This window comes from Scleropages formosus, chromosome 3, assembly GCF_900964775.1.
Source record: "Scleropages formosus chromosome 3, fSclFor1.1, whole genome shotgun sequence".
Lineage (NCBI taxonomy): Eukaryota > Metazoa > Chordata > Actinopteri > Osteoglossiformes > Osteoglossidae > Scleropages > Scleropages formosus.
In genome coordinates, this window is record NC_041808.1 from 26,837,116 (window position 1) to 26,862,901 (window position 25,786).

Genomic DNA, 25,786 nt, shown 5'->3' on the forward strand with positions numbered 1-25,786 from the left:
ATTATTATTATTATTACACACACACACATTGTCTGAAACAGCTTGTCCCAAGCAGGGTCACGGCGAACCGGAGCCTAACCTGGCAACACAGGGTGTAAGGCTGGAGGGGGAGGCGACACAGCCAGGACAGGACGCCAGTTCGTCGCAAGGCACCCCAAGCAGGACTCGAACCCCAGACCCACCAGAGGGCAGGACCCGGTCAAACCTGCTGCACCACCGCACCCCCAACTCCAATCCCTGTATACACATTTTTTAGCAGTGACACAACTCAGGACAAGCAGGGATATGTATTGATAAACAGAAGTTAATAACACCTAAAATGAGAGGGCGGCGCGTCAGTGGGAACTTGTGGTGCGTCCCCATCGTGAGCGAGGCCCTCGGACGCCCTTGATGTGGACTGTCTGGCTGCCTGCTTCACACGGATCTCCTTGAACCGGATGCCAGCTGTGCTTCTGAGAGGAGGTGCGGACAGGCCTGCACAGGACAGGGACAATTCAGTGGGTGAGGATGGCAAGCGTGGACAGGCATGACCCAGTGTTTCATTTCACAAACAGCATAATTTGCTTTGGTCAAAAGCCAACAACCTGAATATTTGTCATTTCTGTCCAGCTTAACTTTGAACCTCTCTCTGAAGCGTAGATGTGAATTAAATTTTTTTTTCTTTAGCATTTGGAATTGGTATTGATGTTACAATCAAAATGTGCAGTGAAATATTGACAAAGATTGTCTTCACCACCCGTACCTTTTATTTTTGTATGTAATTCTGTATTATTTGGAAATGTGTAATGTTTTCATTTTTATGCTAATAAAAAAAACAACTTAACGCATCTCTGTGGATGCTGTTGGCAAGAATACATTTTATTTTATAGATTTACAATAAGCCTATTTCCTTCCATTAGCAAACACAGCATAGTTCTGAAAGTGATTACCAAACGTCCAGCCACTGCACTGTGAAGGTGGACCTTTCTGTTGGCCTGACGCTGCTGAGAATCTGCTTGCTCTTTTCTCCATCCTTTGCCTCAGGAAGTGCCCTTTCAGAAGGAAGAGGATCATATTATTGCTCTCTCTCCCTTCTGCATTGAAAGCTGTCATTCTATTCATTTTTAAGTTATGGAAATAATTCAGATGGAACGCAAAAGTAAACTTTTATTAGGTTATTTAACATTCCAAAATCAGTTTTTTTCTTACAAAAAAAAAGTGCGGAGAACTCCGATGTATACACTTTTAAGAATGCCGTGCTGTCAAATACGTATTACAAAAAAAAGCATTCTGCAGAGATGTTTTTTTTTTTTTTTGTTTTCTAAGGATGCAGAGGACAGCTGTTAAAATTATAGAATGCACCTTTCATCAAAGTCAGTACAACTGAGTTCGAATAACTAAAGAGCAGTTGCTGATGCCCCTTCTGCCAATTGCATACTAGGGTTCTCCATCCTCTCCGTCTGCCTCTGCACTTGATGCATGTGGATGATGTCTTGGACCTTCTGCTTGTTTTTGTCAATCCTGGGATCAGCCAGAATCTCGCTGAGACGGAGATTGCTTTTGATTGCCCCGGAGGCCGTAGCTCGGGCAACCATGGGTAGTTTCCCCTGGTAACCGCGGTCGGTGAAGTCCGCGTCCCTCTCGTACAGGGATTTGATTCTAAGGAGAAAGGGTAACTCGGCAATCAAACTGTTCTGTGCCGCACTGTGACCGATAATTTAGTACCGACGAAGGGCAGGATGGGTTCAGCGACAGGCAGACACGCACCTTCTGTTTGTGAGAAGAACATAAATCTCTTGAATCAAGAGCTCGGCTGCTCCCGGTTTGCAGTGAACGGTGCCTTCGATGACCTCCTTTGGCAGCCGGACGTTTTGTTTCAGCAGCGACTTACAAAAACAGGAAATCTTAAAATTAAAAAAAAAAATGCATTTCTACTGACAAAACGAACAAGCTGTAGGACGTAAAAGTAGCACAGCTTGTGACAGGTGACAGCTTTACGGTTTTCCATGCGAAACGCCCCACCCCCCACGGACTGACAATACCACAGAAGAACACCAGAGGGCTCCCTCTCCTGCATATGGGGAACCTGCTCCATTGTCTGGGACCACATGCAAAAAGGAAGCTGATCGCAGGGCAGGCTTTTGCGGAGTCTCCTTCGCCTTCGTCACCACAGTTCTTAACATCTGTTTCACATCCTATCTCAACAGTCTTCCCCTTGTCTTCTGACACCCTTTCCCTGCCCGTGTCTTTCGTCTTGTCACATTTGAACGATGCATCTTTGGTTTATTTAAGAGTCACATGTCTGCAGCCATGTCTCTTTCTCTTAATGTAATGCACAAATTGTATTTTTGCTGAGATGTACGTTGCTTTGGCCAAAAGCATCTGCTAAATTAATAAAGGTAAATGTATCGTTCACTGCAAATGAACTCCACACCTGGATTCACGTTCACTTCCAGTGCCACACTGTTATGGGTTACATTATACAGGTATAATGCATGTTACTAAACATATGTACCCAGCTCTCCTTCTACAATATCCTCCTACAAAGACCTTTTCACCTGGAATCAGCCGGCAAAAATTGTAATGAACAAGTTCCTTTGATATTTGCTGAACATGTATTTACTAAACAACTTTTAAAAAAAAAAAAAAAAAATCATGACACATTTGCTATGGATGAGAAGGGCACCTTATATTTCACTGTAGGTTAGCATCTGATAATGATTATTAAAACAATTAATATGGGGTTATAATAGGCAGTAGGGGTGCGGTGGCGCAGTGGGTTGGACCACAGTCCTGCTGTCCGGTGGGTCTGGGGTTCAAGTCCCGCTTGGGGTGCCTTGCGACGGACTGGCGTCCCGTCCTGGGTGTGTTCCTTACGCCCCTGTGTTCCCGGGTAGGCTCCGGTTCCCCGTGACCCCGTATGGGACAAGCGGTTCTGAAAATGTGTGTGTGTGTATAATAGGCAGCAAAATATCAATTGCTAGTTACTTACTAGTGTTTGCGGTGATAATTTTCTTCTTTTTTTTTCTTCCTGTATGTTGTTTCTGTCATAACCAAGTCTTACTTTTGTTGCAGTCTTACCCTTTCAATCTGGGACCAGTTGCTCATTTTTGTGAGAAGCGACGTTCCATTCACGTAGTTGTGCACAGGAAAATCATCGGGGTAGTAGCTGAAGAATATTTCTGCCACGAGATAGCCATTGGAAAAGTCTCTAGGGAAATATGAACATGTTAAGAGTGGATTTGCAGTTCGCTGCCTGGTAAAGGAGGTTCTCACAGGGCTTTTTCACATTTGGTTTGCCTAACGGAGGAAGCGCTTGCTTCTGTGTATCTACCATCATGTTTTGTCCTCTACTCTGGAAATGAAAGAAAGAGCATCCAGGCACGAGTCAGACTGCAGCAGTTCAAGGTCAGTGCCTGGATGATCAGACGGGCTGCTGTGGGGGGGGACGGAGCCAGAACCCAAACCAAACCGCTGCGCTACCCACCTGCCGCCACGTAATAAAGCCGCTTCTTTGTAATGACAACGCAATGAAGGAACACGGGCCTGAGCAAACTGCGCTGCTGAGCGACTCGGACGCCAGGTAAACTTGCAGTCCTCACCTGCGGGGGTTCTTGGGAGAGAACGACAGCTCGAGGCCCAGGAGCCACTTCAGCACCTCGCGGGGCAAACCCGCCTTTTTCGGCGACTCCGCGACGGACATGATCATGGAAGAAGAAGGTACCGTACGTGTTGCAAAAGTGTAACGGGAGGACAAAATAAGCTACCGCCGAGGAGCTGTTTGCGGCGTCATAGCTCCTCCGCACACTTCACGTGCTTCTACCGTTCTCGTGCGATCATTGTTTACGCTGCCATGGCAACAGCTTCAAGCTGCTCTCGCTTGACGCGAGACGTAAAACACACGCATGCTTTGTATTTAAAATTCTCCGTAGTACAGGGTGTTCAGTACCTATCTATCTATCTATCTATCTATCTATCTATCTATCTATCTATCTATCTATCTATTTTTTTTAGTACACATGTGTCTTACTAGCCTGTTGAATATTTTAATATTTTCAAAATTGACTGCTTGTTGAAGAATCCTGAAATAAACACTCCTTAGGAATGTTAGGAATTTTTCTTTCTTTCTTTCTTTATTTATTTATTTATTTCTTTCTTTCTTTCTTTCTTTCTTTCTTTCAGAATGAAAAAAGTCAGAAACTTTGGTAAGGTTGACAGAACAGTTATTATTGACTTGGATAACAAGGTATTATCTACCCACTTGCCTATTTACATTTACAGAATTACATTGATAATTACTGTTATAACATGGAGGAGTTAGCAGTAATGTCACTTGATCATAATGTTACAGTAGCAAACAATACAGTCTAAAGTAGCTCATACTTCAGATCCACACAGATTCATATTTGATGGGAAAGCAATCTATAAAGACATGGACAACGCTGTCCTATTGGTGCTGCAGGAACTTCGTGAGGGCCTTGGGCAGCTGGAGCTGTGAAATGAGGTGGAGTCTGTTGCGGCCTATGCATTCTCTGATGGTGAGACGACACAACTGGCTCAGGGTGCGAGGCACAGCTAAGGAAGGACAGGCAGGAGGAGTGATTTAGAAAAATTTTACAAAGATTAAAAAAAAAAAACTAGAAATGGAGACTTACACAGGCTTGAACGGATAATAATAATAATCATAATAATAATAATCATAATAATAAGAGATAGATAGATAGATAGATAGATAGATAGATAGATAGATAGATAGATAGATAGATAGATTTTATTGTTAAAAATTTCATTGTGTAAATGACAATTTTTGCACCTACTAAAAACAATAGACTAGTCTTATGCATGACATGTGAAAAATGTCTTTTCATTTATATATAAAACTGCACTCAACACAAAACAGTTCACTGGAGAGCTTAAGTGTCGTGACTGACTGTCCCGGTTAAGCCGAATAAGCGACAAATACATGAGCATTTCTAATCTCGAGCCACCTGAAGGACAAGATTCACCTTCACAGAGTAGGAGGAATCCCTCTGCCAGGCCACCAGGGGGCGCAACCTCGACCGGCCGCTTAAGGTCCTGGTTTTTCGCATTGACATCAGCTCCAAACTCAAGCAGCACTTTGACTATCTCTGTGCAGTCCCTCTGAGCCGCAGCATGTAGAGGGGTTTCCAGGAACTTACCCTGCTGCACTCTTGCCCCTGAACAGGAAAGGGAGAGCTTTCTCTGTTTTACATTTACTCATTTTGCCGTCAGATTTTTTCCAGAGCAACCTACAATGTTCAGCTGCTAACTGTGATTCTTATTCAGACATTTATATAGCTGGGTAATTTTTACTGTATCAATTAAGGGTAAGCGCCTTTCTAAAAGGTACAACAGCAGGTAGGATTTAACCCTTAGACCTCCTCTCAGAGACACTAACTACTACGCCAACTACTGCCTCACGAGGAATTTACACTGTAGTGAAAATTACAGTGGAAAGAGGAAATTATGGCATTAATAACCTCTCAACATGAGGTCGAGAAAAAACATTAAAATTGGCTGTAGTTTTTGCAATTTTGTGATCTTATAAAGCATGTAATATTAAAAAAATTAAAAAAAATAAAAACGAGTGTTCCATTTATTATTAGTAACTGCTTGTTCATTGCAGGATTGTGGGGATCTCGAGTCATAGGGTGTGAAGTAGGGTACACCCTGGACTGGATGCTAGTCCACTGCAGGGCAATCACACACACACACACAGAGACACTGTCAGCAATTTAGAGTGACAAGTTTGCCTGAAGCACAAGTTTTTTGACTGTGTGAGGAAACCAGAACAGCTGTTACCTCCATTCAGCAGAACCCTGGCACACTGCAGCTCCCTGGACATGCAGGTGACATAGAGGGGTGTTCCCATGTGAGGAATGTCATAGTCCACATCAGCACCCCATGTTATAAGGGCTTCAATGCAGGAAACATTGCCTGGAGTGGAAAGGATTTCATACAGGTGAGTGACAGGTATGGAACCTTGACACAGAATTTGAATAGAGAGTAAATGCATTATTACGGAATACATAAAATAAAACAAAGAAATTATGTGAACATCACTTGTTTCAACCTCAGAAGAAAAAAAGAACATGGAAAACATGAAGAGTTATAAATACTTCATGTTAATTCATTAACTTTGAAGGGTCATTACACACATTTTCAGAACCGCTTGTCCCATACGGGGTCACGGGGAACCGGAGCCAACCCGGTAACACAGGGCGTAAGGCCAGAGGGGGAGGGGACACACCCAGGACGGGACGCCAGTCCGTCGCAAGGCACCCCAAGCGGGATTCGAACCCCAGACCCACCGGAGAGGAGGACTGTGGTCCAACCCACTGCGCCACCGCACCCCCGTGGGTCATTACTGAACACATTAAAAAGCGTTAAAAATTAGTTTTTTTTTTATAAGAAATTATTTGAAACTATACATTTTATTTCAGAAAGATTCTGAAAACAATCAAATTGTTTATTTTGTTTAACTTTTCATGCTTACATTATTTTGTCAAAATACTGATACTGGAACTAGTGTGAAGTTTGCTGTGTAAACAATCAGTGTTGTATTTGAGACAACAAGAAATTTCTTAAAACAGAGTAATAATGTGACAAGGAAACTGCTCTGCCTAGGCTAGCTGTAGCCCAGCAGGAAGGTGAGGGTCTAGTAGGCCAGCAGGTGGCGTTGCAGTTAAAGCTGTCGCCTTACACTCAAAGGAACCAAGTTGAATCCCACCTCCTGGTGTAGCACCTTTGATTAAGGTACTTACTCTGAATTAATACAGTAACAAATGACCCTGCTGTATCAATGGGTAAAGCATCGGCTAAATATAAAAATGTTATCCCTTCCTTTCCAGTATAACGGTAAAATTTAACTAGGAGCACTGGGAACTGTGTTAGTTATATAGGGATGTCTGTTGAACAGAGTGAACCATTGCGACGCCTAAGAGGTTATACCTCTGCTGGATGCTTCATGAATAGGTGAGGGCTGGCGAAAGTCAGCTTGAGGTCTCACACCACTTTCCAGGAGTAACTCAGCACAGTGGACGCTGTCGGACAAGCACGCGTTGAACAGGGGGGTCACGCCATTAATAGTGGTTGCGTTTACCTGGCAAATCGGGGAGAAATCCAGGAAATTAAATGTGTTAAAAAGACGTTCTCCCACAGAGAATGAAAGGCTTACAATTCATAATTCAAATTCAATTCAAATCGTCATTCACGTAAGTGATTTTTTTAAGCTATTTTTTTACTGTAACCATCTACTCCCTGAAGACTATTCTCTTACTGTAAATTAAATTAATTTTTAAAAGCCTCGAGTGAAGTAGTTGCCCTAAAAAAACTAATTGTCATATAGGAAATCCCCAGATAAATGTCTATAAATAAATTCAGAGAGAAAATACTGTGCTCAATTTATTGCAATGAAAACTGATTACTTTCACAGAGGACTGTTATATTGTCATTCTTATATTTTGATATTATTTTTATCGATCGTAACACACACACACACACATTATCAGAACCGCTTGTCCCATACGGGGTCACGGGGAACCGGAGCCTACCCGGCAACTCAGGGCGTAAGGCTGGAGGGGGAGGGGACACACCCAGGACGGGACGCCAGTCCGTCGCAAGGCACCCCAAGCGGGACTCGAACCCCAGACCCACCGGAGAGCAGGACTGTGGTCCAACGCACTGCGCCACCGCGCCCCCCTCGATCGTAACAGTAGAGTTATATTTTTATTTTCAGCTTTGCTTAGTTTACTGTAATTTTCACATGGTTTCCTCGCTTCATGGACCCCCCGAATCCTATACATGGACACCAGGTTAAAACTTCTGCTATACATAATGTGGCATGACGGTAAAAAAAGTTACAATATATTGCAAAATGTGGTAAATGTATGATTGTGAAATAAAGTCGTAACTCACATTGGCACCGGCATCTATGAGAGCTCGGGCGCAGGCTGCGTGGTCTCCAAGGCAGGCCTCGTGCAAAGGGCTCACATGGTCGATGGTGAGCACGTTCACATTGCAGCCCTACGACCATCAACACCTTAACACTCACAGTCCCATTTAACCAGTGCTGAGTCAAGTTACACATTTTCTCATTACAACACATTTTTCATTATTGTTTTTTATTTAGCATTATTTATAACTTTAAGGAAAGTTCTGATGAGAATCACAATAATCCAAGGATTAACGAGTATTCCCGTGATATTGCACGCTTATTATTTGTTTTCAAGATTTCTACTACTGTCCAGTGTTTTTTCTGATAAGATAGTATCTTAAATCTTGTGTCATATCTAGCACTGGAAGTCACGTTGTGTGAAAGTGCCAGATAACATATTAGTTGATCATTATATGTTCTTTGGGAGAAAAGGGACTGCTAAATGAAGAAAAGTTAATGTTAATGTAAGGTTGGCTTTGTTGTTTTATTGTGATTTTATGCATTCTTCTGCTCACCTCAGCGATCAGAGTCTTCAGAGCAAGGAGACGACCCTGAGATGCCGCTTCATGGAGTGGAGACCGGTCTGCCCATGACCCTGTGACATCAAATCCAAGGACATCATTATATATGTGTGTGCGTATAGATACATATGTATATATATATAAATTATATTTATACAAAACATAGGCAGTTTTACCTGGAATTATCCTGTTTTCTGAGCAATGTCTAACAGAGGGGACTTTTTAAATGGTAATAGTTAAATGCAGTTCCTGAAATATTGTATACCTGCACTAATGGGAGCTGTACACACCTTGATCAATATCCAGAATAACAGCAGATGCATTCCAGACATTCAGATCATCATCATCCTCACCCGCCACACCAATCATCTACAAGACTGTTGATAGAGGAAAGCTCTAAAGAAAGTCCTTCACTGCATTCATTAATAGTTCTCTTATCTTGTTTTCTTCGGTTCAAATTGATTTTTTTGTTTTTTTTTTTTTTTTCAGGGATTGCATTGTTCATGCAGTAGTTTGTGTTTATAAATCATGGCTCTGCGCTGATTACCATGGTTCCTTTCTAAAAAGGTAAATATTTAGACCTGTATGGAGGAGGTGTTGCTCTATTCAGTCCCTGTATATTAGTTTGTTTGACTGGCCTTGCAAAACAAAAGAGAATGTCATATATATAAGAAAATGAAAGAACATAAAAGAATTGCATTCATAGTACCTTAAGGGTGAAATTATCTCCAAACCATAGTTATTCATGTGTGTCTGTTACTGGAGAGCTTTTGTCAAGAAATGTTTTTCTTCCCTTAGAATAGGAATCCCATAGAATAATAATCATTTTGGACTCAAAAGCACCATGTATTTTTTAATAAAGAAAGCTTCTCTGTATATAATAAATGTATTTTGTGCACTTTCACGTATTTCTTCATGCAAATGTGTAGCTTGTTGGGGTTCAGGGTGCCCGTGAGCGCAATTTTAACCAGTACATGATGGAAAATGACCTTATCATTAAAAGTGACCTTAGTGAAAAGTTTTACATGCTTTTGACGGTGCCTTCTTTCATTTTTAATAGCGATCATCAAGAAGGGTTGCACATCAGCAAAGATCAGATGTTTCACTGTTTTTACAAAGGCCTTCATTTTCCATCCTCTCCTATTTTTAACCAAGTAAGCAGTCATAAACATTACAGCCAAACTGTTCTTGGAGGAGCAGGATGAATAAACATATATTTCAACTGAAACAATATCGAATGTATTTAAAGGAATTTTTGACAGGTTTTGGAGCTATATTAAAAAATCTGCATAAATTAATATGTTAGAATTATTCCTTGTCATGAATGAGATGAAGAGCAAACTACATAAATTATGACATGATTCACCTGTAAAGTACACTTTGGCGTGATACTGCTATAATTCTCTCTAGAAAATGCCGTTAGACCAAAATACAACCTGACATTTTCCGTGACGTAAAAAAAGGACATTTGCAGAGACCAAAAATAATAATGCAAATGCGTTTCAGAGAAAAACTTGCTGAGATTTAAAGTGCCGCTGCAGGCCTGCCGTACTAACCTTGGGCACGCCAACGTCCCGTTGAGACGTCCTGGAGCAAAACACGTTACAGTAACATGTCCCTTTCCTTAACCCCCCTCCTGTCTGCTCGGTGTCTGTGCGGACGGGACCTCGCGGGGATCCACGCCGGCTGTTTGTCCCTGTCTGTCCTCGGATTGGGCCGCTCGCCGTCGCGGCACTGGGCGTCTGGTGACAACTTCAGATATGATAGATGGCATGAATATGAAAAGAGCAGCAGGACTGCAGCGGGAGGGGGGTGATGTTGGGGGTGGAATTTCAGGACCCTGCTCTATTTATAACGCTGGGCGACACTCAGCTTAACCTCGGAGTGAGTGTTAACAGCACAGGTCTGGGAGGAAACTTGGAGCTTAATTCTTTGGGCTTCGCCTCGACTACTAGAGCTGTTGGCTTGAATAACGCACTGCGTGTCATCATAAACAACATATGGGCCACAGAAGGAGCAATAATAAACCAGTTCAATTGATTCTGTTCTGAAACCTTAAGGAAAGAATGTAATGACAGTAATGGCAATGATGACGCTGATGAAATAATAATAATAATAATAATAATAATAATAATAAATATGCTGATCAATAAGGTGTATTCCCAAACACAAGAGTTGACTACATGCAACAAAGGGTTAGCTAATCACCCTGGCTAATAATAATGACAACGGTGATCTTTGTTTTAGGTGAACTTTATATTTTAATACACTATGTTTCTTGCAAATATGAGTTGTATGTAATGGTTTGAGATTTTGCTTTTTTTTTTTTTTTTCAACCTTGTGAAGTGTGTCTTCAGGAGAGCCCACAGAATAAATGAATTGTATTTTATCGTAATCTGAGGTTGATCGAGTCATGCTAACGATATATTGCAGAAGTTTATCTGACACTGATCGGTCCAAATGTGTTGTTAAAGGCCCACCTTGCTTCATGTTTGAGTCACAGGCTGAACGTTAAATGTTTTATTAGAATAATAAATTCTGTAAACGAGTAAAGTGCAAAACTGTAAGATCTTCGAGTAACTGGATGTTTTGTACGGAAATTCAGCAGGATATCCAAACACTGCTACAGCTGAAGTGAAACTGTACCCACATAAGAAGGAACAGGAAATTATTATATAGTTATAGTACCTGAGCTTTATCATCCAAAGATTTATTGAACTGGCAATTTAAGGTGATGCAGTTTTCAATAATGAAAATGGACACTTATTAGCTTTAAGGTGTCAGGTTAAACATACCCTGAAATTTGATTAGTGCTCTATGACTTTTCAGCAAAGCTCCTTTTCATATACGTATCTAATTTATATATTTGTTTTCATCAAATCAGTTATTTTTAGGAGTGTGTCAACGTAGCAAACATGTAGAAAAGAAATGTACAGTGTTTTGAAACGCACAGTTTTGGCATCATTTAAGCAATTCACTTTATTCTTTTTGGGGCAAGATTTATTGCTCTATCTGTAATCGTTTCATTACTCTTAATATATCACTGACTCTCACTGCAGAATAAAGCGCTGGCGCAATATTCAGCATGCGCACGCAAAGCAGGGAAAGCAGTTTGACGTTTGGCCTGCATTAGCCACAAAAATTAGCTTTCAGCTGACATACAAATATTTTATGTTATGCAAAGATGTCCCAGGTAAAGCTTCCCTTCTCTGAAATGTGCAGCAGGCAATGAAGAAACGCCCTACAGTCAAACCTGCTTCTCTCCTACATGCACAGGGCGCATCATATCTCTCTATTGAGTCGCAATCACACGAACGCGACAGCTCGATATTGCATACGGCTCACTTACTGTGTCTTTCCGCAGAGTCGTAGAACTGCGCAGAAATGCGGGCGGCCTCCTTGCGGTTGCCCTTGATGATGTAGAAGTGCGTGAGGAGGTTGAGGGTGATTTTCACGAAGAGCTTGAAGCAGAACAGTGCGAGTATGGTGAGGTAAACATTGGACAACTGCGCGGCGAACGGCCGGATCTCCGGTAATTCGGTCATCGCTCTCGTCGTGTGTGCGGACGGGGGCCGCTCTGTGTCCCAGGGTCATATGGCGCCGCACTGACGCTCGCACAACAGCTGGCTCCCGACCGGGGACAGGATTAAAATTCTCTAGCTGTGGGAAATAGCATTTCTGTGTGGCTTTGTGCCGGCCTTCGCCATTCCCTAAATGTGCACAAAGGGCGGCAATTACACAGCTGTCACTCATGGCCTAACTGTGGAAAACTAGCTAAACAGTTGTGTTGTCGGATTTCATAGCACACAAAGACAGGGTAAAAACAAAGTGTTTCTTTTTTTTTTCTTTTGAGCTTACAGTCATTCCGTATACGGTATGACTTGGCCGTAAGTAAACATTTATCGTTCCAGTATGTTACTTTATTTATAAAAGCATAGAAGGTAGGGGACATGCCTTCCCTAACATGTATTCTGGCCCACTCACTTAAAAAATTAAATAAATTAATTAGTAAGTTGATATTAAATAGAAAACACAATGTGACAAAAATTGAATTATATTGATTTTTTTTTTTGCATTTTCCATTTAGTTTGTTAGATTAATCATACTTTCGCCATGAGTTCATACTTTATGTCAGATTCGAGAAAAATATTCCATATTTTTGAAATTTGCAAATTTCGGCACTGGGTTCCAAACACCGAATATTCCAGGTGCTTTTAGGATCTGATAACAATCTGCAACATTTAGGGACAAGGAGAACATAGTGGCATGGTGGGTTTGGCTGATTCCTGCTGTGTGGCTGCTCTGGGGATCAAGTCCCACTTGGGATGCCTTGTGATGGACTGGTGTCCCATCCAGGGTGTGTCCCCTCCTCCTCCAGCCTTGCACCCTGTGTTGTTGGGTCAGGCTCTGGCTTGCTGTGGCTGTGCTTGGAACAAGTGGTTGTTGACCCTTAGATGAGCTGTACAAATACTTTCTAGAATCTTCTAATGGCTGTAAAGTACCAAGCTAAAAGTGAAATTCTAGAAGAACTAGTGGTATTTCTGTGAACTTAAACTAATCAACATAATTGAGAACTTTGAAAAATTGTTCTCCATTCTGTACACAAACAAGCAAGTTATTTTTAATGCAGAAAATAACGAAAAAAAGGAACAAAACCGTGTTTTAGGGTAACCCCCTTGGCCATCAACTCAAATTTTGAGATCAAATAGTACAAAGTGTGATAAGCAAATTTTACCTTGGTTTCACATGGAAAGTATGTAAAGCAAAAGATCTAATGTACTAAAATATACTGTAATGGAGGTGTTATAAATGATGTTTATACAATGGAAGGAACCATAAACAAACAGCTGAGAGTACCTTTAATTCAGTAATAAGAGTTCAGTAAATAATAAGACAGTACCTGCAACACCTAAAGGGTTTATTCTTGCCTTTTACAATTATAGCATGTGGACAGCAGAGGGCGCTGTTGCATTAATGTGACTGCGACACGCTGGCAAAATTCCTCCAGTACAAGGCATTGAACACGGTGCGAACACCTGTCAGCAACACCCCGACGTGCCAAAGGGAGAAAAATAATTGTGATTTTCAATAAATGTAAAGCTGCAAATATGTTACAAAATAAAATGAAGACATATGGTAACCTTGTCACGAAATGGGGTGTCCAGCAGTGGAATTTTTTCCTCTGGGGCGAGAGTCAAAGTTGAAAAGACCTTTATTATGAGGTGAGACGTGAAGGTTATGAAAGAAAAAAAGTCTTTTAGAACTGCCTTTTGTTGTGTGGATATCACTGTGCATTCTGAGAAATTTCACATATTCTTGTACATCTGTGGTTCCGTTATGTTCAGCTGCTGTCTTGATTGCCACAAGCAGAATAAAAACACCCACATAAGTGTTATTCTGGTGGGGTAAAAGTAATTCAGCTTTGACAAGTTATATAGCTGTGCAAGTTGCAATAAAATTAATATTTTAACAAAAGAAAATTAAAAATTCTAAACATTATTATTATTATTATATTTTTAAAATTAATATTACCCTTCAGCAGTTTTCCCAAATGTATGTCAACTGTGTATGTGTCTTGGATAAAAATTGTACCATGGGGTTTTTCAGGTCTGAGCTCTTGAAACGTGGGTTAATACACACAGCCCTGCACACTGACGCAATTTGGAAGAAACACCAGTCCATGTTGCTGGTTGAAAGATGCATTATTTACAGGCTGGTCCGGGAAGAATAAAACAGTAAGGGACGCAGCTCCAGCCAGATTACCCCATGCTTTCTTTACCTAAGGCTAGGATCGACTTTACCTACGTATGCTCCCTTGGGTTATGAAAATGCCCTCGACCCTCATCATTCACTTGACTGGTTCACTTGACTGACACAAGAAAAGTTCTAGAAGGGGAGGAATAACATTCAATTATACAGCACCAGTGTATTACTACTGTTAAATATTTGATTTGATTTACTTTACTGTACACTGTGATGCTCCTTCCTGGGTTACAGTCATGTGAACTGGCTCCACCGCATAGAAACTCACTTAGCAGCAGAAGCCTGTTGATAGTAGATTTTTTTTATAGATTCAAAGTCCCTTTTACCACTAAGTCTCCATAAACAGTAGCATGATAAGCATAAAAAATGCATAACAGCATACTAAATGGACATGCGCTTTAACTTCAGAGTTCCATTCTGTAAACGTCTTGGAAGTAGCTGTTTTAAAATCATGAATTTAAAAAAAAGGAAAAAAAAAAGACTCAAAAAAAAGATTTCAATAAACGTTGAACTAAACTGAATTCAGAATTGAAAATTTTGAACAGACTAAAACAATTCATTGTCTCCGCAATGTCCTATCACAGCATGAGCTGTAAACATTTGAACTGAGTTGAACTGCAGTGGCACCAGACTGCCTTCTATCAGCTGACTTCTTCATTGCTAATTTTAGAGAAAAAAGTGGGGAAAAAAAATGCAATACTGCACATGTATGCCATATATAGATTACAAAATGCTTCTGATATTAGATACTTTTCAAACATTTCTGAAACAATACATTGCAAAACTACTTCTGTGTTACCCTTTAACAAGGTGACATAATTCCCTTTCTGGGAGAAATGCTAAAATAGTTATTCATTTGACCTTAACTCATTTTAAACTCAAGATGTTAAATGGCTGATAATGCACTTCATGATAATCCACAGCAGTTTTTTTTTTTTTTTTTTTTTTGAGTTTTCTGTATTTCCAACCTGTAATTCTTCTACTTCTTATTCTTTTCATGTGATCACTGTATAGGAGTTCTCTCAGTTCCACAGGCCAGGTCTGCCTGTCTGTTTCTACGAATCTCTAGACATGTTTGTCGGATTATGCCACATTAAATCAAAGGTGGCATGTAATAAACATGTCTTATTAACATTATACAGATAGATATTCCCCAGCAGGCCTTGAGCAGCTCCAGGAGAGAATGACCATTGTCTTAAAGTTAAACTTGAAATACCTGCGTTCTTCGGGCTCAGATTTCTCCTCTGGTTTTTAAGGTTTTCTTGTCCTTTTATGGCTGTAATGTTCAAGGCGCTCCTTGAGGAACACTTGAACTCGGTTTATAACATGATGATCATTGGAAAAAAAAGACACTACACTGTGTGCCAGTAACTCAAGGGATAATGTTGATGCAACCTACAGTTCGACAAAACTAAGTGCATGAATAACTTTTCTTCTTTGAATGCTGTCACAGGTCGACAATTTGAATTCTGAGGATAAAAATATACAATAAAAAATATAAGTTTAAAAATAAAAATATAACTTTATTGTATGGGTTATACTTTATTTCTAGATAGATAGATAGATAGATAGATAGATAGATAGATAGAGCTTTATTTTTTTCACAAGTGCACATTATCGTTGAAATAAAGTATGAAAAATGAAATGACAGATGAAAGGCAGGCTGAGGCCGCGCTAAGAGTTAAACGAAATCAACACTTTTCAAAGCGCGGAAGTTCATTTTTCGGCGCGTCGAGGTTCACTTCCAGGTCGCTGTGCGCGCGGGTTGTTTAACATGTATAGAAGTGTGTGAGTGTGTTAGTTTGGTTGGTTGGGCGATTTTTTTTTTGTGAAATCCGGGATGGTCGAGGGTCCGGGCTGCGCGCTAAACGGGGAGAAGATCGTCGGCCGCGTGCGAACGGGACAGGAAGTGCTGCAGGTGACCGGGCACGCGACACGTGTAAGAGCCGATCCTCGCCTGTGTTACTCTATATAGCCGGACGTGGAAAGTATCCCAGTATCCAGCAGAAGCAGAAGCAGAAGCAGAAGCGTCTGTCTGTAAAAAACAACGTCAAACGAAAGTAAACGTTACAAAGAATAAAACAGAGGGAGAGGGACTCAGAAAGAGAGAAAGCACGTCACCGGGTTCCCTCCTAGTATGTAAACTTTACACTCATGGTGCAGTGCAAAAAAAAAAAGAAAAAAAAAACGCATGTAAATACACTGCAGTAACACACCAAAGAGTGTAAACTCGTGGAAATACATTTTGCCCATTTGTCCATTATATTTTAATATTGTAACGACCCGCGTTAGTGCCATGTTTGCGCGGGATGGGATGTTTATTATAAATAGTTCTTGAGGATTGTGGGTAAAATGTGGATTCAGTGGTTCAACCATTGTGGGGACTCACAGAGAATATAAGGGGACAGTGTCTGTTGGACAGTGCAGGAGAGAAAAGTCTGAGAGGTGTTATGTAGGTATTAGAGAGTATTATATTTATAACCCATAGCGTGCAGCAAGGTAAATGTTTATTCTCACCAAGCAATAGAACAGTCTCAAGGTGTCTGTGCAAAGCTCAGGTGTCACTGTGCTTGAAATCTATTAATTTGTTTACTCATTCATTCATGGACAATATTCTTTCTTTCTTTCAGAATGAGGGCTCATCCTTCTCCATCCTCACGGGTTCTCGATATGTTGGCACAGAGACCCTGGGAAAGGAGCTTTTCATCTATTTTGGTCCAAGAGCTCTGAGGTATTTATTTATTTGACTCTCTTTACCCAGTATTTCACTTGCTGCCTTTAAATGTTTGATACACCTACCTCTGTACACAGCCACCCCAGTGTCATTCTCATTGCTGTTTATGACTTACAAATGGAAAATAGCAGTGTTCATGAATGCACTTTTGCATGACTTTGTACCCTTATAGTATCTATAAAAGATCTTTCTCTAGGAGTTCTGATGTGTTGTGGGATTAATTTATCAGTGTAGATGTACAGTTATGCCTTTGTGTCTCAGAGTCCACTTTGGGATGAATGGGTCCATGAGGATCAACCCTGCTGACCAGATGGATGGGAGCGGGAAGCTTGCAGCGCTCGAGATCCGTCTCACCAATGATGTCATCTGCTTTTTCGATGCAGCTGTTGAAATCAGGTGTTTTTTCCTTTGGGTTTTGTGTTTATATTTTATTTTATTTAAAACAAGAATACCAAAAGTAAACAATCTGAATTCCCTGCATTTACATCCAGAGTCAAAATCCTAAGTGTATGAAGAGTGTAGTTATTATAGTAAGTATTTTAGAGACAATGTGTCAAATTAGTGAAAAGACATAACACAGCCCTAATATATAATGTAGTATTCATGCATGTTAATTGTTTATATATCCAGGGGTGTCATTCCCATAACCTCATAAGTCAACTGCTGAATCCCACTGTAGTGTATCATATAAACCATAAGAGTATATGTATTTCCTGCTGCCTTGAAAAAATGCTATAAACTTTTAGATTTTTTTTTTTTCCCATGTAGGCAGCAACTGAAAAATACTGCTAATGACCTGCACATGTTTACCAGTTTAGTTATTGCAGCCAACTGATATCTGCATTTTGCATCCGTTCCTGGCTCACAGGCTGAGAGATGATTGTGAACAAAAAGTTCGGAACATGCAGACTTTGGACATTTGCTCCCCCAAGTTCAGTTTCTCCAGAGCAGAAGAGGCCGTGAAGAAGGAAGGCGCCCGCATGCTGTGCGACGTCCTCATGGACCAAGCAGTCCTTCCTGGAGTGGGCAACATTATCAAAAATGAAGCTCTGTTTAACAGTGGTCTCCACCCTGCCCTTAAGGTATAGCTCATATCACACTTGCAGTAGGAAACAACAGTGTTCCCTGCAGTGATGGATGGATGGATGGATGCATAGAGTCGAAATATATACTAGGTAATTCAGGGGTGGGTGTGGTGGCGCAGTGGGTTGGACCGCAGTCCTGCTCTCCGGTGGGTCTGGGGTTCGAGTCCCGCTTGGGGTGCCTTGCGACAGACTGGCGTCCCGTCCTGGGTGTGTCCCCTCCCCCTCCGGCCTTACGCCCTGTGTTGCCGGGTAGGCTCCGGTTCCCCGTGACTCCGTATGGGACAAGCAGTTCTGAAAATGTGTGTAATTCAGGGGCCACATGAAAGCTTTTTTTTTTTTTTGTATTCTTCTCCAAGTTGACTTTAATTATAGCATTTTTAAGGTTCATTGAAAGAAAAGTCAGGATGAGTACCTCAGCATGGGTGTTCCATGTATGTGACTTGTTTTTCTTAGGTCAGCCAACTGACTGATGGTCAGATCAGCCATCTGGTAAAGATGACTCGTGACTTCACTCTACTTTTTTACAAGGTACACTTCTCTAGCCTTTTGGGACACTAATTAGAGAAAATTAGACATGCACTCTTTTTCTTTTCTCATCCCCCCATCTGATTTCACACTGTTTTTAAGTAGTACAATTATCAGAATATTCACGTTCAAGTGGTTTTTATTGTGATTTCTCTATATAGCTTGTATACAGTGGAACAAAACGTTGTTTTTCCGGAGACCATGGTGCAACAGAGAACAGTACATAGGACTGCATAAAGTGCAAATGCACAACAGTGTGAGATGAGTACAGGACAATAAATACACAGGACATGGGCTATAAACTGTTTGTAGTGTACTGAGTCATGCTGTGTTAGCTGTTTGACTGTGCCAGGTGAGCATTGGGAGACAGCAGGGTGTTGAGTAATCTGACTGCCTCAGAGAAGAAACTGTTGTGGAGTCTGCTGGTGGTGACACGGATGCTCCTGTACCTTCTGGCAGATGGCAAAGGGGCGAAGAGTCCATGAAAGGGGTGAGAGGGGCGTCCACAATGCTGGTGGTTTTGCGGTTGCAGTGGTTTTTGTATGAGGAGTCGGGTGGGAAGAGGGACTCTGATCTTTTCAGCTGTTCTTACAAGTCGCTGTACGCTCTTGTGGTCAGAGGCTGTGTGGTTCCTGTACCACACAGTGAGACAGCTGGTCAGGACACTCTCTGTTGTCCCTCTGTAGAAGGTGGTGAGGATGGAGGGGGGGATTTGGATCTCTTCAGCTTCCGTAAGAAGTGGAGATGCTGCTGGGCCTTCTTGACTAGGCAGGTAGTGTTGAGAGTCCAGGAGAGGTCCGCTGTCATGTACACACTAAGAAACTTGGAGTTTTGACTCTCTCCACAGTTGTTCTGTTGATGTGCAGTGGTGAGTGGTCTACTCGGGTCCTCCTGAAGTCGGCAATCATCTCTTTAGTCTTATTAACATTAAGAGATAGAGTGTCATCTTTACACCATTCTGTGAGCCTTTTCACCTCCTCTCTGTATGCTGACTCATCGTTACTGCTGATGAGGCCCACAACTGTGGTGTTGTCAGCAAACTTTGTGATATGATTTAAACTGTACTTTGCAGCAGAGTAAACAGCAAATGACTGAGCACACAGCCCTGGGGAGCATTGGTGTTCAGTGTGGTGCTGCTGGAGGTGGAGTTGCCGATCCTAACGGACTGGGGTCTCCCAGTCAAAAAGTCCAGGATCCAGTTGCAGAAGGAGGTGGTCGGACCCAGCAGGCTCAGCTTTGTTATCAGTTTCTGAGGGATGATTGTGTTGAATGCTGAACTGAAGTCTATGAAGAGCATCCTAACATAGTTGTCTTTTTCGTCCAGATGGTTTAGAAAAAGGTGGATGGTAGTAGATATGGTGTCCTCTGTTGAGCAGTTGGGATGGTAGGCGTACTGAAATGGGTCCAGGAAGCACTTCATAATGATACGTGTGAGTGCAACTGGCCGGTAGTCATTCAGGCAGGGCACAGATGATTTCTTCGGCACAGGGATGATGGTGGTTGTCTTGAAGCACATAGGGACAGTTGCTTGGCTCAGGGAAATGTTGAAGATGTCCGTGAAGACATCTGCAAGCTGAAAAGTACAGTCCCTGAGCACCCGCCAAGGTATGTTGTCAGGATCTGCAGCTTTCTGTGGGTTAACTCTGGTCAGTCTCTTCCTACCATGTACTGCAGACAGACAAAGTACCTGGCCGGTGGGAGTTGGGGTGGCCTTACCTGCTGGCATGTCGTTCTGTGCTTCAAACCGCGTGTAGAAATCATTCAATGCGTCTGGAAGCAAGGCGTCACCATCACAGACAAGTGGTGTGGCTTTATAGTCTGTGATGGCCTGAATGCCTTGTTGGATGTGGTTTGTGTCCTTGGAATTTAGGAAGTGACGGTGGATTCTTTTTGCATAGTTGCGCTTCACCTATTTAATAGGCTGGGACAGATTGGCCCTTTCTGTGCGGTTGGTTACCTTGTCGCCAGACCTGAAGACAGTGTCTTGGGTTTTCAGCAGCAAGCGCACCTCAGCAGTCATCCACGGTTTCTGGTTTGCACGTGTGGTGATGCTCTTGAAGGAAGTCACATCATCTATGCACTTGCTGATGTAGCTAGTCGCTGATTCTGTGTATTCCTCCAAGTCTGTCGTGGTGTGGTATGTAGCAACCTCTCTGAACATATTCCAGTCTGTGTGTTCAAAGCAGTCCTGGAGTGCTGAGATGGCTCCCTCAGACCAGGTCCTCTCGTGATTCAGGACCGGTTTGGCACGCCAGGTGGAATGTACGCCACGGCAGTGAGCACAGCAGTAAACTCTCTGGGCAGGTAGTATGGCCGGCACTTCATAATAATGAACTCCACCAGCAACGAACAGTAGCTAGAGACCACAGCGGCATTCCTGGACCATTAATTGTTTGTGTAAACACACAGACCACCCCTGTGAGTCTTACCAGATAGTGCTGCTATCCTGTCGGGACAATGTGCCGTTAGCCCGGCTAGCTGAATGGCTGTATCCGGAGTGCTGTCGTTGAGCTACGTTTCCATAAAGACGAGAACACGGCAGTCCCTGACTTCACGCTGGGTAGTTAGCTGTAGTCTGAGGAAGTCCAGTTTATTGTCGACAGAGTGAACACCGAAGAGGATAATGGATGGTAGAGCCGGGCAGCTTGGGTTAGCCTTTAGCCAAGCACGCATGCCGGCTTGCTTACCGCGCTTCCGCTGCCTCGCACACCGTTTCCGATTTAGCATTCTTTCCCGAAGTTTTGTGGCTTGTAGAACGTTTTCATTGATAGTTTTATTGTAGAAAATTATCATAAGTTAAGGTTGTATGGAACTGTACTGGAAATTTGGTCCTTTTTCCGCACTTATTTTCATTCATTGAATTGTGGAGGTGGGAAAATGTACTTTTGTGCTCAGTGTACTGAACAGTGTTTTAGCCACTAGAGCCATATGTTTTTAGAATTAACAGAACAATACAGAACTTACATTTACGTATAACAGTTGCCTAATAATATATTACTGATGCACTTCTCCATTTGAATGAGAATGAATTTTCTCTTTTCAACCATATTTATTTATACAACTTTTTCTTTGAAGTTTAATTTCATGTTAAACATAATAATACCTAGGGGCTGAATTATAGAAGGCTTACTTGTAAAAGAGCGTTTCAGTACCTTAAATGTAAGAGTGCGGATGAAGTGCACGTAGTTTATATGTATACACAGCATGTTTATTAACCTACTACTAATTGCCTTGTTTTTCTCTTAGTGTCGAAAATCTGGAGCTCCGCTTTATAAACATTTTAAAGTTTATAAGCAGCCAAACTGCGGGCGGTGTAGTGGGAAAATCACTGTCTGTCGACTTGGAGAGAACGGTAGGATGACATATTTCTGCAGCAACTGTCAAAGTGGGGACCCGAGCCAGGTTAATGTGAGGTAAGGAAAAAAAGGCAGTTGCCTTTTCTCCCTCATGTTATATACATTTTTATTAAGATAATATTTAGACTGGATTTATGGCTCATCTAACAAACTGCTCAAGCCTATTCCTCTGTGACAAGGATGGGCTCTGTTAGGAGATGAAACTTATCCTCGCGTGCGGCTGAAAGGCTCGGAAAGCGAGGAATCGTGACTGGGAATGAGTTTGTGCGCCTGTCGCGCGGGATGCCAGCTTAGCGGCCTCCTGTTTTTGTTGAGAGAGGCTTTAGAGGAGTTTAATCGGGAGGCCTGGACTGCATTACAGCGCCGTTTTTAGAATTTTAATTTGACTCGCCCCGAAACTCCAACGAAGCCGCTTTTCCGCTTCCTGTGTAAACTTTGCAGCAAAGTGTAGAAAAAATCCGCCACCCATCGGCGATGTTAAAGTCTTGCGCCGCGTTTGGAATTTAGTTTCACTCTACTTCGGAAATCTTGAATACTAGAATAAAGTCATTATGAATGTCAGTGATACTGCCGGAATGCATGTCCGTATCTTTTTCTATTTCTTCAGCAAAGTGCCTCGTGGGAGCGGATTGGGAGGCTGGCTGTCCAAAGAAGCGTCCGGCCACCGTGCAGGCGCAGAGGAAGAGGAGTGGGCCTGCACGCTCTGCACTCTTGTGAACGGCGCCAGCGCCAGGTCCTGCGAGGCCTGTTTGTCACCACGGAGTGAGGCAGGGATTCCACCCGCAACTGGTAGCTACTGAACCAGTTTGGGCGCCGTTTCTGTCCACCTGGTGCCCAGCCACTATCACCCACACTGCTGTGTGGTCGATTTTCCTTTCACAAAGAGGTCACCTTTAGCAGTAGAACAAATTAAAGTCTTAAGCTACTTATTGTAATTTACCTGTTTATACACCTGGTAACTTTTATTGTATCAGTTCAGGGTAAGTACCTTGGTCAAGGGTATTACAGCAGGTGGGATTCAAGCCTTGGTCCTTCTAGTGCAAGGCAGTGGCTCTAACTACTATGACCTTTGCTGCCCTAAGATGATCAGAGTTTTTATGATGTGCTGTTTGTACAGCCTGTAGGGGACAAACAATGTCATTTTAATGTTAATTACCATTTATTATGACATATTAGTTCAACACAAGCAACTTACCTTGCCATACCTACCACATTGCCCACCTTGATTTTAGCATTGCTTGCTTTTTCTGCAAAACACAGTGCAGCATAGATTCTAACCCAAGTAGGTTTGATCTTACAGCCTCTGGGTATGGATTTTAATTTGTTTTTTAAGAAGCCATCATGCAGTGTCTGCATGTGAGGATTTTATTAAATGGATTTACTGTATGGATTTTGTCTGTGCAAGTTTATTTATTGAATGTTATTTATTTATTATTTTTATTCAATAAAAAGTTTTAAATTGAAACAGTGAAATGAACGGAGAGATTGAGTTGTTGTGCACAGGACTGAAGTAGCAAGGACTTTATCTTTGAACGTCCATTCTGGTTTGTAAGGGGGGAAAACCGTAGCCCACTAGTGTTTGATCTGTGCTGCTATGAATGCAAAATAATTGCTTACCGCTCTGTTTTGCAGTTCCCAAAGAGGAGGCGAAAGAGGATTTTTCATCTTCCAGCAGACATTTGATAAAGTACCCATACAACGCCTTTGCCAAGCCACGAGAGGCACAGAGAGTCAACAGGAAGGCCGTCTTTGGGACCTCGACTCTGGTTTTCACCGATTTCAGTGACGCCGCCCCCCTTGCGAGTGCCCCCCTTGCTTCACAGAGCGCCCGTTTGAATTCTTTGGCAAGCGGCAGTATGAATAAGCAAAGTGTTAGTCGAGGGGAATCAAGTCCAAAGTTTTTGGCTGGTTCGTCTTGCAAGAGGAGCTCCGACTTCTCCGGTGGGGAATCCATGGCCCCTTGCAGTCAGATGCACAAGAAAATGAGAATTGATCACGGGCCTTTTTGTGGTAACAAGCCACAAAGCGGGAGTTGTACCTTCGCAGTGTACGTATATGCTTACTTATTCATGAGTGAAAGTTCACAGCTGTAAAAAAGAAACACTAGAAATGTGCTGCTGAAAACTGACATTGCCCCTTCAGGGAAATGGAAAAACTCTGGTACTGGTTTAAAAAAAAATAGTAAAAATTTAACTTTACAAACAGCCATCAGTCTTATTCAATAATGTCTTAAGAACGAGCATTTCCACAAATTGCTGGAAAAAAAATAGTGGCTAAAAATACGGTGTCCTTAACTTACAGTTGGGTTTGTAATTCAATTTCTTGTAATTCCAGAGTCACTTTTAGCACCAAGCTGCAATCTCTAACAGCTGAAAAATACAAACTTCCTTCTACTTATTCATTGGTTAGGTTTCATAAAACCCTCAGATAAAGCTGTGATTTTAAAAAAGAACACCTCCATCATCACAAAGCACTTGTCCACCGTCCAAGACACAAACTATCATACTGTTTGCTTTGAGATTAATGAAGCACTTATAGAGACTTTGACAGCTGGGCAGATATAAAATACTGATAGCATTATATTTTTAACAAGGACAGTTTTTTTCCCATGTTCAGAATGTTGACTCTCCATTCTTGCTGTTTAGCACTGAAGTAAAAGTGAACAAGGTGGATACTAAGCAGTTGTCTTCTCCCAGAAGCCCTTGCTGTGCGGTTCACAGACGCCCCTGTGCCTTGCGGGTGGTCAGGAAGGAGGGAGATAACAAAGGTCGGCAGTTCTACGCCTGCTCTCTGCCACAGGAAACGCGGTGCGATTTCTTTAAGGTGAGTCTCAACACTGGCACACTTCACCCTGTCGGTTGTAAGTTACACTGATGGAAATTTTGTGACAGGGTCATTGTACAATAGAGATACTACACATATATATTCTGTACATGCCCCCCTCATCTTACGAACTCAACTGTGACCAGAAGTGTCTATAACTCTTGTTACTTTTACCACTTAGTTGTCAATAACACAGACATCCGTTGATTTACTGGTTATGTAAACATCTGGGATATAGCTATAATGCTCTAAAACACCACTGACTGTCAAATATGCAATGTTCAGCATCTTGCTATTGATCACCAATGTCAGAAGCTGTAAATACTGTGGAAATAAGTTGCATGAAGGTGGTCCCACTATTAGCTGGCTGCATAAACAAATTAAATCACGACACATAGAAATTTGGTAGGTGGGGAAAAAAAAAAATGCAATAGGGAAACTGTAAAAAAAAAAAAAAAAAATTCTGAAAATTGCGAACTCATCCATTTGTAATACTGTCCTTTGGCTTGGAGTACCATGTTTTTGACAGTAAGTAATTTAGGGAAATGTGGAATGGGTGAATTTTTATAAATGGGATGGAAATAACCTGAAGAGTTGTCCCTTTTGCAGTGGGCTGATTTATACTTCCCAACCTGTAAACACGGGAAACGATGCCTGATGAGAACGGTTCTGAAACTTGGACCTAACAATGGACGGAACTTCTACGTTTGCCCTTTGGGAATGGGCAGACAGTGTGACTTCTTCCAGTGGGCTGACACTCACTCAATTTAGCATAAGGACTACAGCAAATGTATTACAACTTTATAAAGAGTGCAATAAATAATTTTACATTGTAGAACAAAATAAGAGAACTTCACAAACAAACATTGTTCAAATAGCAGTGGCATTAGCTGTAACTTAAATCAGTTCATCCTATGCTTTTGTGTACTCAAGGAATGTGATACTGGGTCAGGAAGGCTGGTAGAAGCTAATTGTTTTTTTTGCTGTTAACATACAGTGTTGTGCTGAGTGCAAGTGAAGCATTAAATAATGGAAAATTAAAA

The 25,786-nt window shown here is 41.9% G+C and overlaps 3 protein-coding genes across 8 annotated transcripts; 1 reads left to right on the forward strand and 2 right to left on the reverse strand.

Moving 5' to 3' along the window:
- Positions 1–220: 220 nt before the first annotated feature.
- On the reverse strand, positions 221–3,855 carry spata4 (spermatogenesis associated 4). Of its 2 annotated transcripts, none has more exons than XM_018738580.2 (6): positions 3,582–3,855; positions 3,061–3,190; positions 1,747–1,865; positions 1,418–1,638; positions 930–1,031; positions 221–474 (listed from the first exon to the last, which is right to left on the reverse strand). In XM_018738580.2, the coding sequence occupies exons 1-6, from the start codon at positions 3,686–3,688 to the stop codon at positions 305–307; spliced, it is 849 nt and encodes a 282-aa protein (XP_018594096.2). In that variant the 5' UTR covers positions 3,689–3,855; the 3' UTR covers positions 221–304. The 2 variants fall into 2 exon arrangements, with proteins under 2 accessions (XP_018594096.2, XP_018594095.2); XM_018738579.2 differs by having other exon boundaries at positions 1,747–1,883.
- Positions 3,856–4,194: 339 nt separating this feature from the next.
- Positions 4,195–12,154, reverse strand: asb5a (ankyrin repeat and SOCS box containing 5a). 2 transcript variants are annotated; one of them, XM_018738576.2, is made up of 8 exons: positions 10,014–10,115; positions 8,748–8,834; positions 8,452–8,531; positions 7,918–8,025; positions 6,952–7,102; positions 5,803–5,937; positions 4,986–5,177; positions 4,195–4,554 (listed from the first exon to the last, which is right to left on the reverse strand). In XM_018738576.2, exons 2-8 carry the CDS (start codon positions 8,824–8,826, stop codon positions 4,427–4,429), a joined length of 873 nt encoding a protein of 290 aa, XP_018594092.2. In that variant the 5' UTR covers positions 8,827–8,834; positions 10,014–10,115; the 3' UTR covers positions 4,195–4,426. The 2 variants fall into 2 exon arrangements, with proteins under 2 accessions (XP_018594092.2, XP_018594090.2); XM_018738574.2 differs by lacking the exons at positions 8,748–8,834; positions 10,014–10,115 and adding an exon at positions 11,807–12,154.
- Positions 12,155–15,965: 3,811 nt separating this feature from the next.
- neil3 (nei-like DNA glycosylase 3) lies at positions 15,966–25,774 on the forward strand. 4 transcript variants are annotated; one of them, XM_018738338.2, is made up of 10 exons: positions 15,966–16,159; positions 16,851–16,951; positions 17,216–17,350; positions 17,823–18,036; positions 18,493–18,567; positions 21,811–21,977; positions 22,528–22,709; positions 23,553–23,967; positions 24,566–24,743; positions 25,353–25,774. In XM_018738338.2, the coding sequence occupies exons 1-10, from the start codon at positions 16,061–16,063 to the stop codon at positions 25,512–25,514; spliced, it is 1,728 nt and encodes a 575-aa protein (XP_018593854.2). In that variant the 5' UTR covers positions 15,966–16,060; the 3' UTR covers positions 25,515–25,774. The 4 variants fall into 4 exon arrangements, with proteins under 4 accessions (XP_018593854.2, XP_018593855.2, XP_018593856.2 ...); XM_018738339.2 differs by having other exon boundaries at positions 24,617–24,743; XM_018738340.2 differs by having other exon boundaries at positions 24,620–24,743.
- Positions 25,775–25,786: the final 12 nt, after the last annotated feature.

Bases quoted from the DNA above. Each gene is read 5' to 3' on its own strand.
- spata4 (XM_018738579.2), bottom strand. From the start codon at position 3,688: ATGATCATGTCCGTCGCGGAGTCGCCGAAAAAGGCGGGTTTGCCCCGC. The intron at 1,884-3,060 runs GTAAGACTGCAA...TTTAATTTTAAG, and splicing joins ACTGGTCCCAGATTGAAAGG to ATTTCCTGTTTTTGTAAGTC. The intron at 1,639-1,746 runs GTGCGTGTCTGC...CTTTCTCCTTAG, and splicing joins GTTCTTCTCACAAACAGAAG to AATCAAATCCCTGTACGAGA.
- asb5a (XM_018738574.2), bottom strand. From the start codon at position 12,002: ATGACCGAATTACCGGAGATCCGGCCGTTCGCCGCGCAGTTGTCCAAT. The intron at 5,938-6,951 runs GTATAACCTCTT...TTTCCACTCCAG, and splicing joins TCATGAAGCATCCAGCAGAG to GCAATGTTTCCTGCATTGAA. The intron at 4,555-4,985 runs GTGAATCTTGTC...GTCCTTCCTTAG, and splicing joins ATTCCTCCTACTCTGTGAAG to CTGTGCCTCGCACCCTGAGC.
- neil3 (XM_018738338.2), top strand. From the start codon at position 16,061: ATGGTCGAGGGTCCGGGCTGCGCGCTAAACGGGGAGAAGATCGTCGGC. The intron at 21,978-22,527 runs GTAAGGAAAAAA...CTATTTCTTCAG, and splicing joins CCGAGCCAGGTTAATGTGAG to CAAAGTGCCTCGTGGGAGCG. The intron at 24,744-25,352 runs GTGAGTCTCAAC...TCCCTTTTGCAG, and splicing joins CGCGGTGCGATTTCTTTAAG to TGGGCTGATTTATACTTCCC.